This window comes from Sebastes umbrosus, chromosome 18 (assembly GCF_015220745.1).
Source record: "Sebastes umbrosus isolate fSebUmb1 chromosome 18, fSebUmb1.pri, whole genome shotgun sequence".
Lineage (NCBI taxonomy): Eukaryota > Metazoa > Chordata > Actinopteri > Perciformes > Sebastidae > Sebastes > Sebastes umbrosus.
In genome coordinates this window covers 6,259,026-6,277,905 of record NC_051286.1, presented here as the reverse complement: position 1 = coordinate 6,277,905, position 18,880 = coordinate 6,259,026, and the positions used below count along the sequence as shown (strand labels likewise).

The 18,880-nt window shown below is 40.2% G+C and overlaps 1 protein-coding gene across 9 annotated transcripts in view; it reads right to left on the bottom strand.

Moving 5' to 3' along the window:
- lama2 (laminin, alpha 2) overlaps nucleotides 1–18,880 on the bottom strand; it is a 222,887-nt gene that overhangs the window by 72,818 nt on the left and 131,189 nt on the right. For all 9 annotated transcript variants that reach the window (XM_037750093.1, XM_037750096.1, XM_037750095.1 and 6 more), the window contains 7 exons: nucleotides 17,572–17,676; nucleotides 13,100–13,243; nucleotides 6,877–7,053; nucleotides 6,465–6,650; nucleotides 6,119–6,237; nucleotides 5,660–5,777; nucleotides 3,575–3,727 (listed from right to left, as the gene is read on the bottom strand). In XM_037750093.1, the coding sequence (XP_037606021.1) occupies nucleotides 3,575–3,727; nucleotides 5,660–5,777; nucleotides 6,119–6,237; nucleotides 6,465–6,650; nucleotides 6,877–7,053; nucleotides 13,100–13,243; nucleotides 17,572–17,676 (1,002 nt within the window). The remainder of the gene's footprint in view (nucleotides 1–3,574; nucleotides 3,728–5,659; nucleotides 5,778–6,118; nucleotides 6,238–6,464; nucleotides 6,651–6,876; nucleotides 7,054–13,099; nucleotides 13,244–17,571; nucleotides 17,677–18,880) is intronic.

The window sequence follows — 18,880 nt, the reverse complement described above, 5'->3', positions numbered from 1 at the left end:
AAATGGCTGGGAGGCAGAGAGAGGCAGAAATCAAACACAAGAGAAGACGAGGGAGGAGGGGAGGAGGAGTAAAAAACGAAAAGAAACAAATTGGCAAAACTAGAGGAATTATGGAGAGAAAAAAAGAAAGAGAGGGAGTGCAGGGGAAGACTGGGGCAAAGAAAAATGAGAGAATGTCGGGGTGATGAAAGGAGACAAAGGATGAGTAAATACATAATTGAGGATGAGAGGGAAGAGAATTTAGGGGATGAGAACGGGGCAGATAAAAAGAAACATGGAAATTAGAAGAAGGAGAAACAACAAGAAGCAAGAAGAGCGGATAAAAGACTGAGGAGGGGGGAAAAACTATAAAAATAATTAGAAAACAGAGAACAGCGGCGGGTAAACATGAACACGTTGGCATCCATATTGGAGCACAACTATCCTCTGGCGTGCAGGGACACACTTGGTGACTTTAAGACCGATTAGAGACTGAGTTGGTGCTAATTTGAGTCTATCATGCAGATGATCTCATGGTAGGGCTGGACCCGAATATTTGACTATTCAGTTATTCATTTGTTTCGGTAGGTAATCAATTTTCAATTTTGGTATTCAGATATTCATTGTAGCATTTTTTTTTAACCCCTCGGCATTACAAACATGCATAAAACACACCAAACCTTTTGGAAAATATTTCTTACTCAATAACAAATACCACTACAAACAACAAGACTGTAGAACAACAGAATTCTTAAAAATGAATGTCTTTAATCAAACCAAAAGGCACGTGAGAACGGAGAAATGTCGGGATCAAAACGCCGCCGTTTAGGGGGAGAGGGCTCGCAAACGTGACGATGTACGTCTACACTCGCACACAGAGGGACGAGGAGAGGAGACAATGCTTCGCCATGACACGGCAGCCTCAAAGCGGCGCCGTTTGGGAGAGAGGGCCCGCAAATGTGACGAGGTACTTCTACACTCGCATACAGATGGATGAGGAGAAACGATGCTTAGTGAGGATGGAGCAGCCTCAAAACGGCGCTGTTTGGGGGGAGAGGGCCTGCAAGACGCTGAGCGCGGACGGTAGTGTCTAGATAGATGGTAAAGGTTGGGCATTGATCTTGAATAGTTAAGGTTAGGATAGGTCGTCGGGCAGCGAGTCTCGCAAAAGTTTTTGCAAGTTTTTGCAGATCTCAGATCAGATTTTGCAATTTGCGGGTTACTTTCCAGACATGACCAGCGCAGACAGTTCCGTCCACACAAGACGGAAAAACAGCACTCAAGGACTCATTTTTTTTTTTGATAAAGCATATGTGGGGGAAGCTTCTGATTGTGTGACAGAGGAATTGTGCTGCTTTAATGAGAACTCTGCTGCCAACTAACCGAGAGGTTAAATCGCTCCTCCAGTGACGGCGGGCCATCCCCCACCCCCTCCCGGTTTAAATCCATACCTTCAAACAGAACGACATCCCTTTAAGAATAAGATTCAAGCTGTTTACATGAAGCTCTTTTTATATTATTAGTGGAATAAAATGTTCCACTTAGGTGGTGACAGCTCCAAATGAAATTAAATCAGAGTGAAGATGACGGGAAAACACTTCACATAATTGCTGATCCTTTTAGCTGTCCTGTTTGTACGCTCTTCAGTCAGTAATCAGAGAGTCACACACTGTCAGGACCAAACACCAAACCCAGCACTCCACCTCCAGCAAGCTTTTGGCGAATAATTGAGCTCCATTGGACGGTTGGTGGTATTATCATTATACAACTCTGCTTTCCAAAAAGGAAAAATGTAATAGTGCTGTAATTATTAAATGAAAGAAGGTGAGCCACTTGAACTACCTGACATATTTGAAGTCTTCCAGAAAAATACTAAATATAAAAGAAGGCATACATTTTCTGAAAAGGCTCCATGAGAAAGCAGCTGCCAGCATATTTCAGAGTTTCTACCTTTTTCTCCTCGTTAACTGTCTAAAATTAATCTCAGTTGATGGATTTTTCTGACAGTATGAACAGTTTTCTCTGTGGATTCTCTAAGTCTGTCAGGGTTTTTAGAGATCAAATCTGAGCGATGACCTGTGGGCAGCATGTGACCAACTGCTCCCAGAGGCCAAAGTCTTCAGACGGAGACTCGACACAAAACTGACCAGATCATGAAAAGGCTGGAAGTGACTAACGGCTAACTGGCATGTGCACATTCATTTCACAAGCCAACAGTTGGATTTACAGAAGACGTGCATTTTATTTCCTTTCACTAAAAAAGTAAATACAAATTTAAAGGGATAGTTTGCATGTTTTGAAGTGGGGTTGTATGAGGTACTTTTCCATAGTCAGTGTATTACTACTATTACAATGTATTACCTACAGTCGGCACGCCCCCAGTTTGCCGCACGGAACCAAAGCAATGTACTGCTGTGGACGGGGCCGGCAGCAAAACGTGTTTTAGCCTCCTAAAAGAAAGGTCCAACTAAATAAATCAATATCAGTTTAAGTGTACACTATATTTAGAATATTTTCACCAGTTTACCTCGCCATCAGACAGCTATACAGTCTATGTTTCCGACGAGGAACTGAGACCGTTGTTTATGCTCTCGCCAAAGCCACCAGACTCCATTGAAAAAAACAGTAATTTATCCTCGCAGAACACGGGAGTTGCTGGTTTACCGCTGCCTCAATTGGTTAGTTTGTTTGTGTTATTGTGTGACTTTAGTTAGTTTGGATTCTCTAAACAAACTAACCGATCGAGGCAGCGGTAGACAAGCAACACCCGTGTTCTGCAAGGTAAAATCACAGTTTTTTTCAATGACGTCTGGTGGCTTTGGCGAAAACATAGATAGATACAATGACTTCAGTTCCCCGTAGGAAAGGGCTGTCTGACGGCAAGGTAAACCAGCAAAAATATTCTAAATATAGTGTGCACTTATACTAATTTTTTTATGTGCGCCTTTCTTTTAGGTGGCCTAAATAGGTTTTTCTGCCGGCCCCGTCCACAGCAGTACATTGTTTTGCTTCCATGCAGTAACTCCTGTCTGCTTCTCCAAACTAGGGGCGTGCCGAACGTCATCTACTGTAGGTAATACACTGACTATGGAGAAGTAGCTCATACAACCCAGCTTCAAACCACCCAAACTATACCATTAATATATCAGACAGAAAACTACAGGTTTGTTTCTGAACAGTTAGAAAATCATGTAACAACTGGAATGTGCTGATTAGTGACTGTGCTTAACAGAAACTAACAGTTGAATACATTTTAAACTGTAAAGGTCACATTTCTTTGTGTTCTAACTTTAGATCTTCTGCGAAGATCTTTTTCACCCCTCTCTATCTTCTAAAAGTAAAGATGTAGCTTTGGGTCAGAACCAGACGAGAGGAAATTACACAAAATATGAATGAGCCCGGGGTCGTTAATTACTGCAAGGCTAATTACAGTACCTGACATTCCTCCCAACACACACACATACACACACTTTATTCTCTCTCTCACCTCACTCTCCTGTCCAGAAGCTACCTGGCATATGGCTGTATGAGGGTCTCCAGTGACACACACACACACACACACACACACACACACACACACCCAGACTTACAGTACCTGGCATATGGATGTCTCAGGGTCACAGGTGGAAGAGTGCCCGCTGCATTGGCACTGAACACAGCTGCCCATGCCGGCAGCGGTTGGCACTCTGGACGCGGGAGCAGATGCCGGGGAACTGGCGCGAAGACGGTAGAAACCTGCAGCACACTCCTGCACACACAGACAGACAGACAGATAATGAAGGTAGAGATTTATTTTTTAAAGATAGTTTTTAAGCTGAAAGACAGAAAAACAAGATCCAGTTTTGACAGCATGTGTTCCCACAGTAATACAACACTATGCATGATATTTGAATACACACACACACACACATACACACACACACACACACACTAGACAACTATACACATGGACCCACCTAATTATCCCTAATTGTTATTTCTCAAGGCAACTGTTGACCACTCTCTCTATCACACACACACACACACACACACACACAATTACAAGTTATTCCCCTCAATAACTTTTGATCACACATGCACACACACACCCTCACACACACACACAAACATGCACACACACACACACACACACACACACACACACACAGAGAGACATGCAAGGTAACTCTCTCTCCCTCTCTCTCCTGTTCAGTAATAATTAATGGAGTCCATTTAAAGAGCCATCTGTTCCCTCTGCTAGCGCTAAACGCCCGTTTAAATATACTTTATTAACAACGACGGCAGCTACAAATAGAATGGCCATCTGTCAGCCAAGACCTCTACGACCTGAACATTTCAAGTTTAGCTACCGCTTGCTATTTGGCAGTTTTTCAACAGTATCTGTAGCTTCTAAATTATATACACGGCTTTTTTTTTTTTTTTTTTTTTTTACTGGCAATATAGATGTCTGCTCCTCTGCACTCCAAGTAGCAAACGCCAAAGTGAAACAGAGGTTGAAAAATATAGTTAAAAGTTTGCTGGCGACTCATGTGTTCCTTTGAGATTAACACAATAATACCTAAATGACTCTCAGGCGCCGCCATCCAGCGGAATTGCCCAGAACTGTTGCCTGTGTGTATCATAAGCTGCCTCCACAAAATCCTCATTAAACTAAAGATTGAGTCACCGCTATACGCTTTCTGTGGCTTAAGAGAAGGAGCTGGACGCAGCTGAAAGTCAATTGCTTTGACAAAATCACAACTGAGTGCAAGAGACGCTCAGTGAGGCTTAATCCTCGCTAAGCAAAGCAAAAAAAATAAAATAAAAAAACAGGGTCTGAAAGGCGTCGAAGAGGCTTAAAACTCTGAACTAAATGTAAATTGGAAACTTGTGAGATACTATTGAAAGCCCCGTCTGTGACCTCCATGTTTACACGCTGAAGGCAGCGCACAGAAAGCATTCATTCATTCCTCTGAGTGCTGAGGGAGAGAGAGAGAGAGGGAGAGAGAGAGAGAGAGAGCTCACTCTGTGATTAATGTTGGATAGTTTTTAACTTGTGACAATATTAATATTAAATTGTATATCAATGTTTTTTTTCTTTTCTTTTGTTGTAATATTCTCCATATTCAGTACTTCTGTATTTTATTGTTGTAATATCTTTGATATTTTATTTATTCTACTTTTTACGTAGTGTGCTTTTTCTTGTTGCATTGAAGTTAATTTTATCAAACAAATTATTACAAATACCGTTAAGTGAGTTATAGAAACCATCTCTTTAAAAAGCAGTGTTCATTATATCGTTTATAGCCCCTGTGTGGTTTCGATGGACACTTAAAGCCCGTGCTTCTTGTATGGCAACTGCTGTATGTTCTATTTTATATTGTATGTTTTTTATGTGTTTTTATGCTTGCTGCAGCATAAATTGCCCACTAGGGAATAATAAATTGATTTGAATTGACTTGTCTCAGTCACATTTGCACTTGTAAAATACTGAAAGTTCTTCAAAGTTAAATTATTCAGAGAAATTACAGAAAATACAGTCATTTGAAAATGCTGTTTAACTGCATACCTGCTGACTACAACAACAACTGTTATACCTACAGTATATCAGAGTTCTCAGGAACACCTTTTAGAAAAGTTAACATTTTGCAGGTATGAAGTCTTCACGTGTTTGCATGCATGTCTTTAGTTGTACGCTCACCTCGCAGGAAAATCCGGAGTATCCGCTTGGACAATCACATCTTTCTATCTGATGTGCTTTCTCGCTCTCTTTGGTTGGTCTGCCTTCCTCGGCCACCGTTAGACTGATTTCTGAAATACTGAGAGAGAGAGAGAAGTCAAATCAAATCCATTAATACAACGATGTATTACGATTTTTCTTTTTCTAATAGCACTGGTTTGTCGGGATGCTTGCCCTTCATCATGTCAAAGAGGATCTACACATGTATTTGGATAGAACTATAATGATGATTTGCAGCAGGTTATAATGTTTTGCTGTGGAAACGGCCTTTAGCAGAGGCAAATCATTAAACCTTGAGATATAAATGAAAACAGAGGGTTTTTTTTTTCCCCCACAGGTTATCCTTTATTCACCTATCAAATTTCATATTCAACCAACTGTGTGGAGGTGCATGCCACTGCGTGTGTGCGTGTGTTTTACCGGCTGTGTCTCATCAAGTTGCCGTGCGACGCCTTAATTAGGATGTAGTCCACATAGAACAAAATATCCATGAAGTCCTCTCGAGTCATAGACCGGCCATCTGCGTACTTCCACTCATGCTGCACACACACACACACACACATTAAACACACTGACAAATCAATTTTACCACTGCAGTCTATTACCAATGTAATAGACCCTGTTTGTATTGACCGACAGAGCTCGCCAGAAATAAGTACCATCAATATTCTGTTTAGCTGTATTATTTTTGTAGTTGGTATTTAATAGAAGAAGTTGTTTCTAAAACGCATAACTCAAATATTTCTTCCATTAAGCCTTCCTCTACCTCCGTCATGTCGATCTCGTGGCGGGTGAGCTGTCCAATCTGCATGCCCGGTTTGTGGCGTGTCATCAGGATGTTGTGGTTAGGACCGCCCTTAATGATGACCTGAGGCTCATAGGAGGAGGGACCGGTTTCTTCTCTGGCCTCGTAGAACACTGCATATTTCAGCTGCCCACCATATGCTGTGATCTGGAGAAAGACGGAGAGATGTGATTGAAGACTGCGCTGAAGTACAGTTTTCACCATTCTGACAAGCTACACTTGATTTGAGCTAAAAACTTGATATCTATATCACGACTTTGATTACAAATTGCTGTAGAAAACAATTAAAAACTGTATTGCTCAGTCTAAAAGTGTAATGGCAGACATGTTAAAAACATATATATTAAGAAATAAACCCAGTGAGCTTTCCTACCATGGAGCCTCTGAACTGCTCGGGTAGTTTCCAGTAGTAGGGTTCAGAGAGGGTTGAGCTGACCAGCTCTGTGTGAGCGAGGATCTCAGGGTGCTGGAAGCTCACTCCTCTCCTCGTCTCCACAGTGTTGGACTTATCCACCAGGGGGAGCACCGTCTGCTCGGGCTTCAACGCCAACTAGGACACACAAAAGTCATGACAATATTAATGTGATGCTGAGTTGATCTTTGTAGATTAACCCAAAAGAACCAGTCCATGGAAGCTGTTCATACTGTATATACCATGCTGCCTTTACATTTGAACTGGACATAATATATGCACTGAGCATATGGGTGGTTAGCCAAGACTTGGGTGTTGCTGTACAAGTAGTATGATGAGTTTAAATGGTGTTAAATGGCTGCAGTAATAATCCTGGATCTTCTGTTCTCAGTAAAACAAAATGTGAGTACAAACTTTTTTAACTAACGTTGCAGGGTTTGGGCTTCAGTAATTGACACAGAAATAATAGTACACCCTTGAAGATACTGTATGTGCATATATGGGTGTGTAGAATAATCAGAAATTAAATCACATCAATTAGGTTGCATACCATAACACAGACCTCTGAGTCATGTGTGTGTAGTATCACTGTCTGTCTTTTCTCTTTCAGTCACACAATCTTCACCTCCTAATGACGCTGACTCATATAATACTCCGCCCTCTCCGTTCTTTGACTTTGGCAGATTTCAAATGTGTTTTTTTTTTGTCTCAGACTGCTATCTTGTTACAGAAAATTTGACATCCTTTTTTCATCTGTGGGCGCGGAGGATTGTGAAATATCCTGACTAATGAGGTTGGATCTATGCAGCTCTAAAAACTGGCCAGATGAAGGCACCTTTTTACAGAAATATTTGACTGCAACAAATACTGTCAGGCTGCATGTTTTTCAAAAAAACAAACATTATGTGGTAACCCTCTTTTTTGATAGTCAAATGAATTTCATTAAGCAGAGGAATTCTGGTGAAGTATGAGGATAACGATCTGTTATTTAATAGACAACGATCTTCACTCTTCAGCTGAATCTGATGGCATTTAGTTGCAATCCTGCTGCTGGAGTCACAGTACGTCTTACATAACCAAACACCTTCACTCCCTCAGCTTCAGTCAAGTCACACCACCTGAACAGCCTAATGTATGATTATGCATTGTATGTACGGTATGTACCTGTACCCCCATACACTTGTTTTGGTGATGGTCTTCTTTCAGTATTTTATAATAGTGGTAGTTGTTAATAAGAAAATCACCAAGTCAGTATTTTTTCAAGGTGATAGTAATTTTTATTAAAGGGTCAAGCTAATTTTTGTTGCTTTTTTCGGTTAAATGCACAATATGTATTTCTGCCGCTAGGGGGCTCTCAATCAAAACAATAACAAAAGGAGTAGTTTGATGACGTCGTGAAGTAGCCGTCGTCGTCACCATTGCCAATGAAAATCTATCTGACGTGACTCAGGCAGAAATCATGTTCACGGATGAGGTAATGTATAAAAGTTTAATCCACGTTACGTTTACTCAAGTTTACTCACGTTAATTTGTTAATTTACCATGAGATTATCTGACTGTTCATACAGCTATTGTTACTGTAACGTTAGCTAACGTTATGTGGCGAATTTCCCGTCCAGGGCTGTGAACCTTGGTTAAAACAATCATACTAAAAATAACTTTATGAGTGTGTTGAAAGTTGTTGTAACGTTATAACGTTACCGTCCACATTAGCGGGGTGGCTGCAGCCAACGGCGATGAATAATCGTGCTCCATCACGAGTGTCCAAAAAAAAAAAACTATTGTAAACAATAGGCTTCCTTCCTGAAAATAATAGGAACTAGAACGGGCAACGTGGATATGGGGTCATTGACAGGCGACAAAATGAAACGGTTACCATTAATAAAATCGAGCATTTCTCTGGGTTTGAATATTGTTGGAAACATTTGGGATAATGAACGTACACTACTAAAATATATAAAGCATAGGTAGTCATTTTTAGACATTTTAATGCAGAAATGTTACATATTATACCTTTAAGAATTGCTCTTTAGCTGTAATTTCCAATTTAAATGTCTTTCCATTCTGAATATAACTGATGTTGTCACTAATAAAGTCGTCAGAAATAACTCACATACCAGAAGAGCGAGAGACAGTCTGGAGAAAATCTGGCTCTTTCTTTCTCATTCCCACTTTATGTGTTGATATTTCAATATCACTTGAATAATATGAGGGGTTTATTATTGACTGCGGGTTGTGGTTGAGTGGACTGATTTTAAAATAGATTCATCTGCTGGAGCCTGGATCTCTCTCTCTCTCTCTCTCTCTGTCGCCGTAGTCCAGCAGTGCTGATATGTTGATATTGTGTGAATAATATCTGAGGCTATACGGAAGAGTGCTTTTTGGTTGAGAGAAATCTATGAAGTTTCTATAGTTTGGACACACTGGCAATAATTGAGAGGCAGTCACACATGGAATGGGAAAATGCTAATTTCAAAATTAATTGAATGCCAAACATTTATAAACTGTAGCTGGTTTCTCATTGGCAGTTTGCTTGATACAACTATGAAATCTAATAAGTAACAGAAGTAAGTTATGATTGATATTTTCACTCCAAAATAGGGAAAAAAGTGATCCTGGAATTTTTCAATGTGTAGTTTGTAAATCTGTAGAGTTGCTCACAAGTTAATGTCTAAATAACTAGTTCTGAATATTGATTAAGAATGAGATATACCTAGAGAGGAAGAAGTACGGCTTCATCCGAAATCACATACTATGCACGACATACTCGATATGTGTACTATCGTTCAACATACTTTTCTGTGAATAATAATAATCTTTTCGAACGCACTGAGCAGTAATTACCACGTCACTTCCTGAGTGCCTCCTTGCTGGTTGGAGAGGCGTTACCGTGGTAACCTGTGCAAACCTCATGTGACCAAGACGACGGTTTGTGAGAGTCAAAGTCTGAATTAATTTTAAATATATATTACGCCTAGCAAAGTGAAATCTTATACTTACACTTAAATTGAAGTGTTATTGATGTTACAGAGCTGCCCGTCAACATCTAATACGTACGTTGTCGTCACTGTCGCATTGCATTGTGGGATATTTATGCCTCCGCAGTGTCCAGAGTTGTATACTGTAATGTTTCACCGGAAATAGTATACGATTCGCGTACTATTGGTTTCATACTAAGATTTCTGACACACTAACAAATCTCACATACTGTTTTGGCGTACTTTATGGCATTTTAGTGTGGCATTTGGGACACAACCTGTGTGAACAGACATGATGAGTTCATTCTCTCACACAGTATGTGTACATTCAGTATGTACAGTATAGCATGCCATCAGTAATAACACCGAATTCAAATAATAAGAGATTCTGATCCATTTCAACAATGTGCAAAATGTTCAGACATAGAATACATAACATTTTTCCTCATCTATCTATTAAAGTAATGTTTTTTAATTATTTATATATATGTGTCTGTGACGTTAATGTTTGTTATGGCATTCAGATATGACAGGATCTTTATGCATAGAACCAAATGTTGCACCTGCATGCACATAGCTGCATATGTGAGGACGAATATGTTTCAGAAAGTGATATACTTTACATATACCTTTTTATTTTTACAGCTAACAGTTATTGATGTGCAGATATTAGTAGCCGTTTGACTTGTTTTCAAAGTTTCTTTCATTTCTCAGCCCAGCACTTTATGACTGGAGAAGTTACCAATTAAAAATGTAATTTGGAAGATGCTGCCATTTGTCTGGTGGCAAAACCTCTCGTCTTTACGAGGAGAGTCCTCTTGACAGTATTTTCCTTTTTTTTCTCTATTTATCAGTGCTTCCATCTTATCTAAGTTCTTTAAAGATTTTTACTTCATTATATTAGTGCAGATCTTTACTGCAGTATTTAACAACCAGTAAATAGTCATCCAATCACACACTCAGTTCTCCCATCAGAGATAAACATCACTAAAAAGTCTGTGTGTGGCAGAATGTGTGTGTGTGTCCCTCTCCCCTAACCTCCATGTAATCCCCTGTAGTGTGAGTTTTTGTGTGTTTGTGTACGTGAAGGCATGTGTGATGTGTTTGTATAGTGTATGTGTATGGTGTCTAGATAGGGTGAGTGTGTGGGTGTGTGTGTGTGTGTGTGTGTGTGTGTCCCACTCCACTCAGTGTAATCTCACGATTCACTGGTTCAGAGAAAATCTCCCTCTTTCCAATAAACTCTCTATTTTTTCTGTCTTTCTCTCTCTGTCCAGCTCTCTCTCTCTCTGTCAACAATAAATGAAGTGAATGTTTGTCGTTCAAATGAAGCCTCTCGCCGCACTCCATCAGAAAACTCTACGGTTACCACGGAAACGGCAGTTTATCGCCGATGGCAACCGTTTCTGAGATGAAGGGCCTTTTATTAAAAAACGGGCTGCCACTCAACAATCGATTGCTAACTTGCTGGCTGACTGACTGACGGTGTCTGCTGCACCTACGTACCTCTGTTTTTCAGTCACAGCGGGTGTCCTTCATGCTATTCTATTGTATTTTGATGTGTAGAAGACAGCCGATACATGGCGGATGAAGTCTACTGATTTTGATGGTCACCTGACTTTTCCTCAAGCACTCCCAGCAAGTTTTCACTGACAGTATCCAGAGAAATATCTTTATAACATGGACTGGCACATGCTTTTATACATTCATGGTTCCCAAACGATGTGGCAACAACTATTGGATGGATTGCCTTGACGATTGCATTGAACTGTGATGCAACAGACAGATATTCCTGAATGCAGCACACCTATCTCATCTCTGTAAACATCACCATCTCATCTTCTTCATATGTGTAACCTGGCTTCCTGTTGACAGCCGCCAGGTAGGCTGCAAAAAACTAACATCATTGATTTTCTACTGGGCAGAAATCAAGTAAAAATGAGATTAACTTTAAGTATTTGAAGAAGCCTCTAATTATCCATAGATAATGATTAATGAAGAACATGAAGCTCACAGCTTTGGCATAATGCAGAGTCAGTTGTAGGCAGCCAGCTGTCGAATGTGTCGTCTCAGCATGGAGGCTGGCACAGACAGTGTGTACAGCGAGTACAGCTTACAGGCAACCACTGGTTAGATCCAGGGATAACACATTAGAGACAACAGAGATCCAGACCACAAACTACTCTTTAAATTTGTACCATTTTTCCACCAAAATAAGTGCGTATATGCAGGTTTTTTAAAGCGATAGGCTCCTTTTCCATTGCCACTAGACTAGTAGCCTTTTCTGTTTTTTTTTCCTGGTATGTCACGTTCAATGTCACAAACCCGCCGTCTGGCACCGGAAGGGGTTAGTTAGTTCGCTTTTTTGTATCTGTTACTTATTCAGTCTCTCTTTCAAACTCTCAGACCAGAGTTGGTGATTGTTGGAACAGTAGAAAGACTAACAAAGACTGTTTTGATGAGTTCTATTTGTGTGTTTTACTTCGATCAGCGAGCTAAAATGTGTGTTTCTGTAAATAGAGTTTGGTGGCTTTGAGGAGCACATAGAACGGCTGTTTCTGTTCACATCTAACGTCATCAATTAAGGGCTTATTTCAACCAAACTGTCGTGTTTGAATGAAGTGTGTTTCAATGTTGTCTGACTGGAATCTGATGGCTTTGAGGAGAGCACATTCACTGTACGTTTTGTACGTTAATTAAGTTAAAAGTATAATAATTGTCCAAATACCTGTTGATTTTATTTATTATATATTGACTTTAATGCACATCACAAAGCATCGCACCAGAAAAGGGGCGAAAATGAGTGTGTCCACCCAGCTGTCATGTTTCCGTCACTGCCAATAAATACCTGTGACTACTGCAGAGTCATTTGTCCCAGAAAATGAATGCCGATTGTAACATTTCCCACTGAAGGCAAAAGCCAAATGTTAGTGGGTGTTAGTGGGTTTTTCTCCACTGGGTAAGGGGCTTTATTGTTATATATTATCACCAGCGTTTTGGACAAGATGGAGCATTAACATGTTTGATGGAATATGTTTATTTGAGACCAATAAGGCCATTGCTGTCTTTAAACATTTAAAAAAAAAACATGGGTGTTGCTTACTGTAGGCTCACATGATCCTTTTTTGCCAAATACTTAAATCTACTTCTGTTAAACAATAACAGTGACAGGAGAGAAGTAAAACAATTAAGACATGTCCACTCACCCACATCCTGATGAGTCCTTGTGCCTCTGAGCAGGTGCGTGTCAGTCCGTAACAGTAACAGTTGCTGCAGCCCTGCGGGTTTCGTACCGACAACCCAAACGTGTCTGGCTTACAGCGGTCACAGTTGTCTCCTTCCACATTCGCCTAAAATAACAAACACAGGCAAGCGCATATAGTTGAAGAACATTTTAACATTGTTTTTAATAACAAATCTGATTTAGTGGATGGTATTTAGTGGAGAAATAGAGTCATGTGACAACATTGAAAGCAGCTAAATCCACTCAGCTGATGATTAATATGTAGAATTTTGTGGAACTTGAGGCTGCGAACTAAAATCAATCTGAAAATACAATGACATGGGAAACATAATGCAACTTTAGAAAGCATCTAATCCTTTATTTTACTGCTTAAGGTCAGAAAGCAGATATTATAATAATTGGTTACTACTTTAAATTTGACTGTGTCACACATTTTAGCTGTTAAAATACATCCATCCTACGCTACACAGAAAATGTATTCTCCGTTAGTTGCATTGGGGTAGAAATAAGCATCTCACTGCACTGAAATGTTTACATTTAATAGGTAAATAAGCTGAGAGCTGACTGCTCTTAAGTGGGATTGTGGACAGGTCTGTATATTAAACCTTTCTCTCTCTGCTAAGGAAAGGCTCACAGTGCTGTCAACAAAACATCATCCAATTAATGTTGAGCTCTGTCAAAAAGTCCTGCAGGTTAGTGAGAAGAACAATGTGAAGGAACCTTTAGTACTCTTCATTATTAGCATGTGTTACGTCAAAAGGAGGTCATTATGTTATTACTGGCAACTAATGATTAGCAATTTAGTCATCAAATATCTTTTTCAATTAATCTTTTTTTTGTTTAGATTATAATGTCTCACGACAACAGTTCAAAAAAACAAAGTTATTCAATATATGATCCCATAAAAGAGCGGAAAATCTTCACATTTGAGTGGCTAAAAATTGTGAATTTTAAGGATTTTTTTAATGATAAATGCCTTAAACAATTACTGAATTATCAGAATTATTCTGTCAAACATTTCAACATAAGTTATTACATTATATACAATCCTTGCAAGTTAAGAAGACGTAAAACATCGGGGCCACATTTCGATTTTGGCATCTTAAAGTCAAGTTTAAATGAAAAATGCCTTTTTAGCCCTTAATGAACACCTACTTAACAATATATGCAAAACACAAAAATACATTTCTTCATATTTTTATATCAAAATTCAATCTTTTCTTCCTGTAAAACAAAATATGATTTACGAGATTACATTAGCAATGCTAAGCTGCAACTTTTAGCGACAAGGTAGGTGTGTGTGACAGTCCTCTGTAGCTCCGTATCGCACTACAAGCCCGCCCACTTTCTTAGCCGTCCTATCAAAATCTAAATCTAAAGACGCTCTAACTTCTGTTTCACCTGGACTTTGAATTTGGCCTCTTTAATTCTAGATATACGTGATGCAATTAAAGCCATAAGGAAATGCAGGTATGTCACATACTTCCATAGATACAGAGATACATACAGACAGAGACACAGGTAACCAGCATGCAGCAGCAGCAACACGTAACAGAAACAATTGATGACACATCAAATGACTGTTTGAGTGACAGGAAGTCAACCTCCTACCTGTTCAGAGTGAAGATGACACCATGTGATCTGACGCCTCGTTACAGGCCATGAATCAGGTGTGTACATCGATGTGCATGTGTGCACAAAATTTAGTTTCAGCATTTGTCGCTGTCTATGTGGGATAAGGAAGTGACAGCCAAGATGAAATGTGTCTCCAGTCTAGGTGTGCCACATATTGAATATGTGCATGTGTGTGTGTGTGTGTGAGAGAGCTGTGACAGCAGGCTACAGTATTGATGAGAGGCGTGCGTGTGAGATATATGATCAACTTGTCACAGTGAGGATGAGAGGTGTGAAATATATGTGTAATACAGTGTGTGCGTACATACAGTAGGTGAGTGAGTGTGTGTTTGTGTCAATACATCCAGTGATGGTATTTTTTTTCAGTAATTTTTTTTGTTTAGTTTACAAATTTAATAAGGATTCATACTGTAGTGTGTGTGTGTGTGTGTGTGTGCGCATCATTACTGTCAAGAACAAGGTGGAAGAGAGGAGATGACATCCACACACACACACACACTTTCTTATTTCTAGACAACATACTGTAGAGGAAAAAAAAACTATGTGCATATATATATGAATATGTGCATCCATCTATTTGTGCAGCAAAGTGAGGACGTCACGCAGAGATGGCCGTCTTACTCAGTTCTGTGACATTTACTGAAATAATTACACACTAACACACATATACTATAGAACACACACACACACACATGCTGAGACTCTTAATATATACAGATAGAGAAAAACACGTGCATTCGGTTTTAAATCTACATTGACATTTAAAATATAATCCTTCAAATAGCAGGTTTTTCACAGTTTCTCACACATTCATTCGGACTTTAAGGTGACTTTCTGAAAAGTAAAAGTTGCTCGAGGAACATGATTTTTTTCAGATTACCTATCTCATGTACTACTGTCAGGATATACTGACCGTTTTATAAAAATAACTTTTTTAATCATATTTGCTCCATTTCTACCCACTGCAGCTTTAAAGGGACTGTTTGTAAGAATCAGAAATTGGTTGTAACAGCGACACCTGTGGCTGTTAAGTCAACGAAAGTCAGCGTCCTGTTGCTTGCGCTCGCCCGTGTGCACGCGCTACCTGAATGTGAGCGAGCAACCCTCAAAACAGTGAGGCGACACACGTCAGCTAAAACCACAATATCACTCTATATTTCACCTGCTTGGCAGTAATGTTAGCTGACCAGACGAAGGTCTCTCCATGAATCACGGATGGGACACCGACCCGGATTGATTTAAACGTGTAAGAAGTTACAAATAGTCCCTTTAAAGGGACTATTTGTAACTTTCATAAATGCTTCTTAAGAGCGACACCTGTGGCCGTGAAATCAACGAAAGTCAGCGTCGGGCTCGTGCTTGTGCTCGCTCTACATAGACATGAACGAGCATCGCTCAAAACAGTGAGGCGACACACGTCAGCTAAAAGCACAATATCACTCTATATTTCAGCTGCTTGGCAGTAATGTTAGCTGACCAGACGAAGGTCTCTCCATGAATCAATGCTGATACTGTGTTTGCTTCTCCTGCCTCAGCGCAGGCTTCAGCAGCGGGGCTCCCCAGCGAGAAACTCGTCTCCCTCCGCCCGCAGCCGGAGAGAGCAGGAAGACACCGGCAACCGGTCGGTAACGTTTCTCTCTGCGGAGCCCCGTTACTTCCCAAGACACGGGAAACCTCTGTTGGTCTGGAGGAGCTGCAGCATTTATTTCTGCACAAACGTCCACTGAACATTCACTAGATATTCTCAGAGCAAAACTAACTCTTCTGCAGTGTGGAGTGAGCGTGCGTTCACGTCTAGAGGTGGAGCGAGACAGCGAGGACGTGCGAGCTGTCTGAGTGAAGGCGAGCAGGCAGAGGAGACGAGACAGCGGCCACACGCGAGCGCGCATATGCGAGCGCGCATATGCGAGCGCGCATATGCGAGCGCGCATATGCGAGCGCGCATGTGTGCCGACCCGCTACATTTATACGCTTAGAAAGTTACAAACAGTTCCTTTAAGTATGAATGATGAAAATCAAAAAAAAAAAATACACAATACAGAGTATTTTATTAGAAGTCCCTAAAAATATCAGGAAAACTCATCTCTGATGCTGCAATATTCACAGGAAATAATCTTCTCAAAATTCATCCAAATCGCTCGTTTTACATAAACTTCCTGCAGTTCTTATGTTCACTATTTGGGTTAATTGTGCAGTGTATCAGTTGGTCTGTACTGTTACTTTTATGTATTGAATATAATATGAAATATTCATAAAATATGTCACTTAGTCAGGGGTCGTCAGTTTACTCAATGATAGAAAGGAAAAAAGTTGGTTTAACCTACTTGAAATGAAATTTGCTTTATGAAAATTTCGACAATCTTTCCAGGCAACAAGTCAATTAAAATTGTGTGTTGGCCAGAAAAGACTAAAACGGGCCTGTTTACTTCAGGATTTTTGTAGTGCATCAAATTATCAACTATAAGGCCAAATGCTCGGACTGTAATGATGACCCCAGGCTCCCTGATCAATTTAATGAATTCTACTATAGTTTTGATAATATCGCAACAGAGTCTGCCTACAGTGGAAGAAGCCCTCCTTGTGTCCAGCCTTTATGAATCAACAATCGTTTTTCAAACCCATTGACCATCAGCATAGGCTTGTCCTCTCACCACTGCTCAACTCATTACACATCAATGACTATTGACTTAGTTTGCTGATGATTCGACTCTGGTGGGACTGATTTCCTGTAATGGTGAGACAACATCATGTGGGAAGACCATGTAAAAGTGTGTGTATCTTTGTGAGTGTTTGTTTTACCTTGCAGCTGCACTTTCCTGTCCGATCTGCGCAGGCGCACACTTCTCTCTCCAGGTCGCAGGTCTGGCTGTCCGATCCTGCGACGTTGCACTTGCACTGGGTGCACTGTGGGAAACATGGACACAGACAAGGCTGAGAAAGGAGCTACCAGAGTGTGTCACCAAAACTATTGAACTTCACTCCAAAATGAAAATGATGCCATTATCCTCTCACTCCCACGTCAGTCGAATCATCACTGAAGTTCAAAACCAAACTCAGAGTTATTTTTCCCGTTGGACTGAAGCTAAGGAGTTCAAAAAGGGGCAACAAAAAAAGTTACCATGAAATTTCTGTGAACACTGACTCAACAGGTTCTTTTTATTCTGTTACCATGCTATTCAGGAAAAACTATTCACAATTCGTCTACCTTGAATACAGCTACACAATGGAGCAAATATCAAATCTGAAATATGATTGCGCCTGTATGAATGACCTTTTCAGAGTCGAATTAAACAAAGCCTTCTGCCTTCAAGCTAAGACTTGAATGAAACTGAAAATGTGGCGGCCAGCAGTTTGGAGAAGCAGACAGGAGTTACCGCATGGGAGCAAATCAATGTACTGCTGTGGATGGGGCCGGCAGCAAAACATATTTTAGCCACCTAAAAGAAAGGCTGACCTGAAAAAAATCTATATCAGTTTAAGTGTACACTATATTTGGAATATTTTCATCGGTTTACCTTGCTGTGAGACAGCTATAGTCTATGTTTCCTACGGGGAACTGAGGCCGTTATCTATGCTCTCGCCAAAGCAACCAGACTCCATAAAATATTCTGCCAGACCTGTACACAGCCATACATTACTTTACTTCTGTGAGGTAACTCCTGTCTGTTTCTTGAAAACTGGGGGCGTGCTGACCGTGTTCTACTGTAGGTAATACACTGACTACACTAAGTACGTCATACAACCCCACTTCGAAGCACCTGAACTATCCCTTTAAGGTGAGCTGTTTCTTCAAAAATCTGTTTTGTAAAACATTCTTGTGTCAGGGAGTATGTTTTATGTACAGCACGATGTTCATCTTTTTATTTAAAGTGAGGTACCTCTGTTGAAAAGTTTGTCTCTGGTGTAAAGATGACTTCAGAGCTAAATAAAACCACTGGTGTGACGACACTATTAGGCCTCTATCAACCAGGCAGGGAACACTTCCGTTTATTGAGGCTTTTTATGCTCATAAAATCCATAATAATAGCATTGTCATGTCTATGAAAAGCTCTCTCCCTTGTCCTAGTCGAGTCACACAGACTCTCAAACCCCCAATGATCGAATCCCA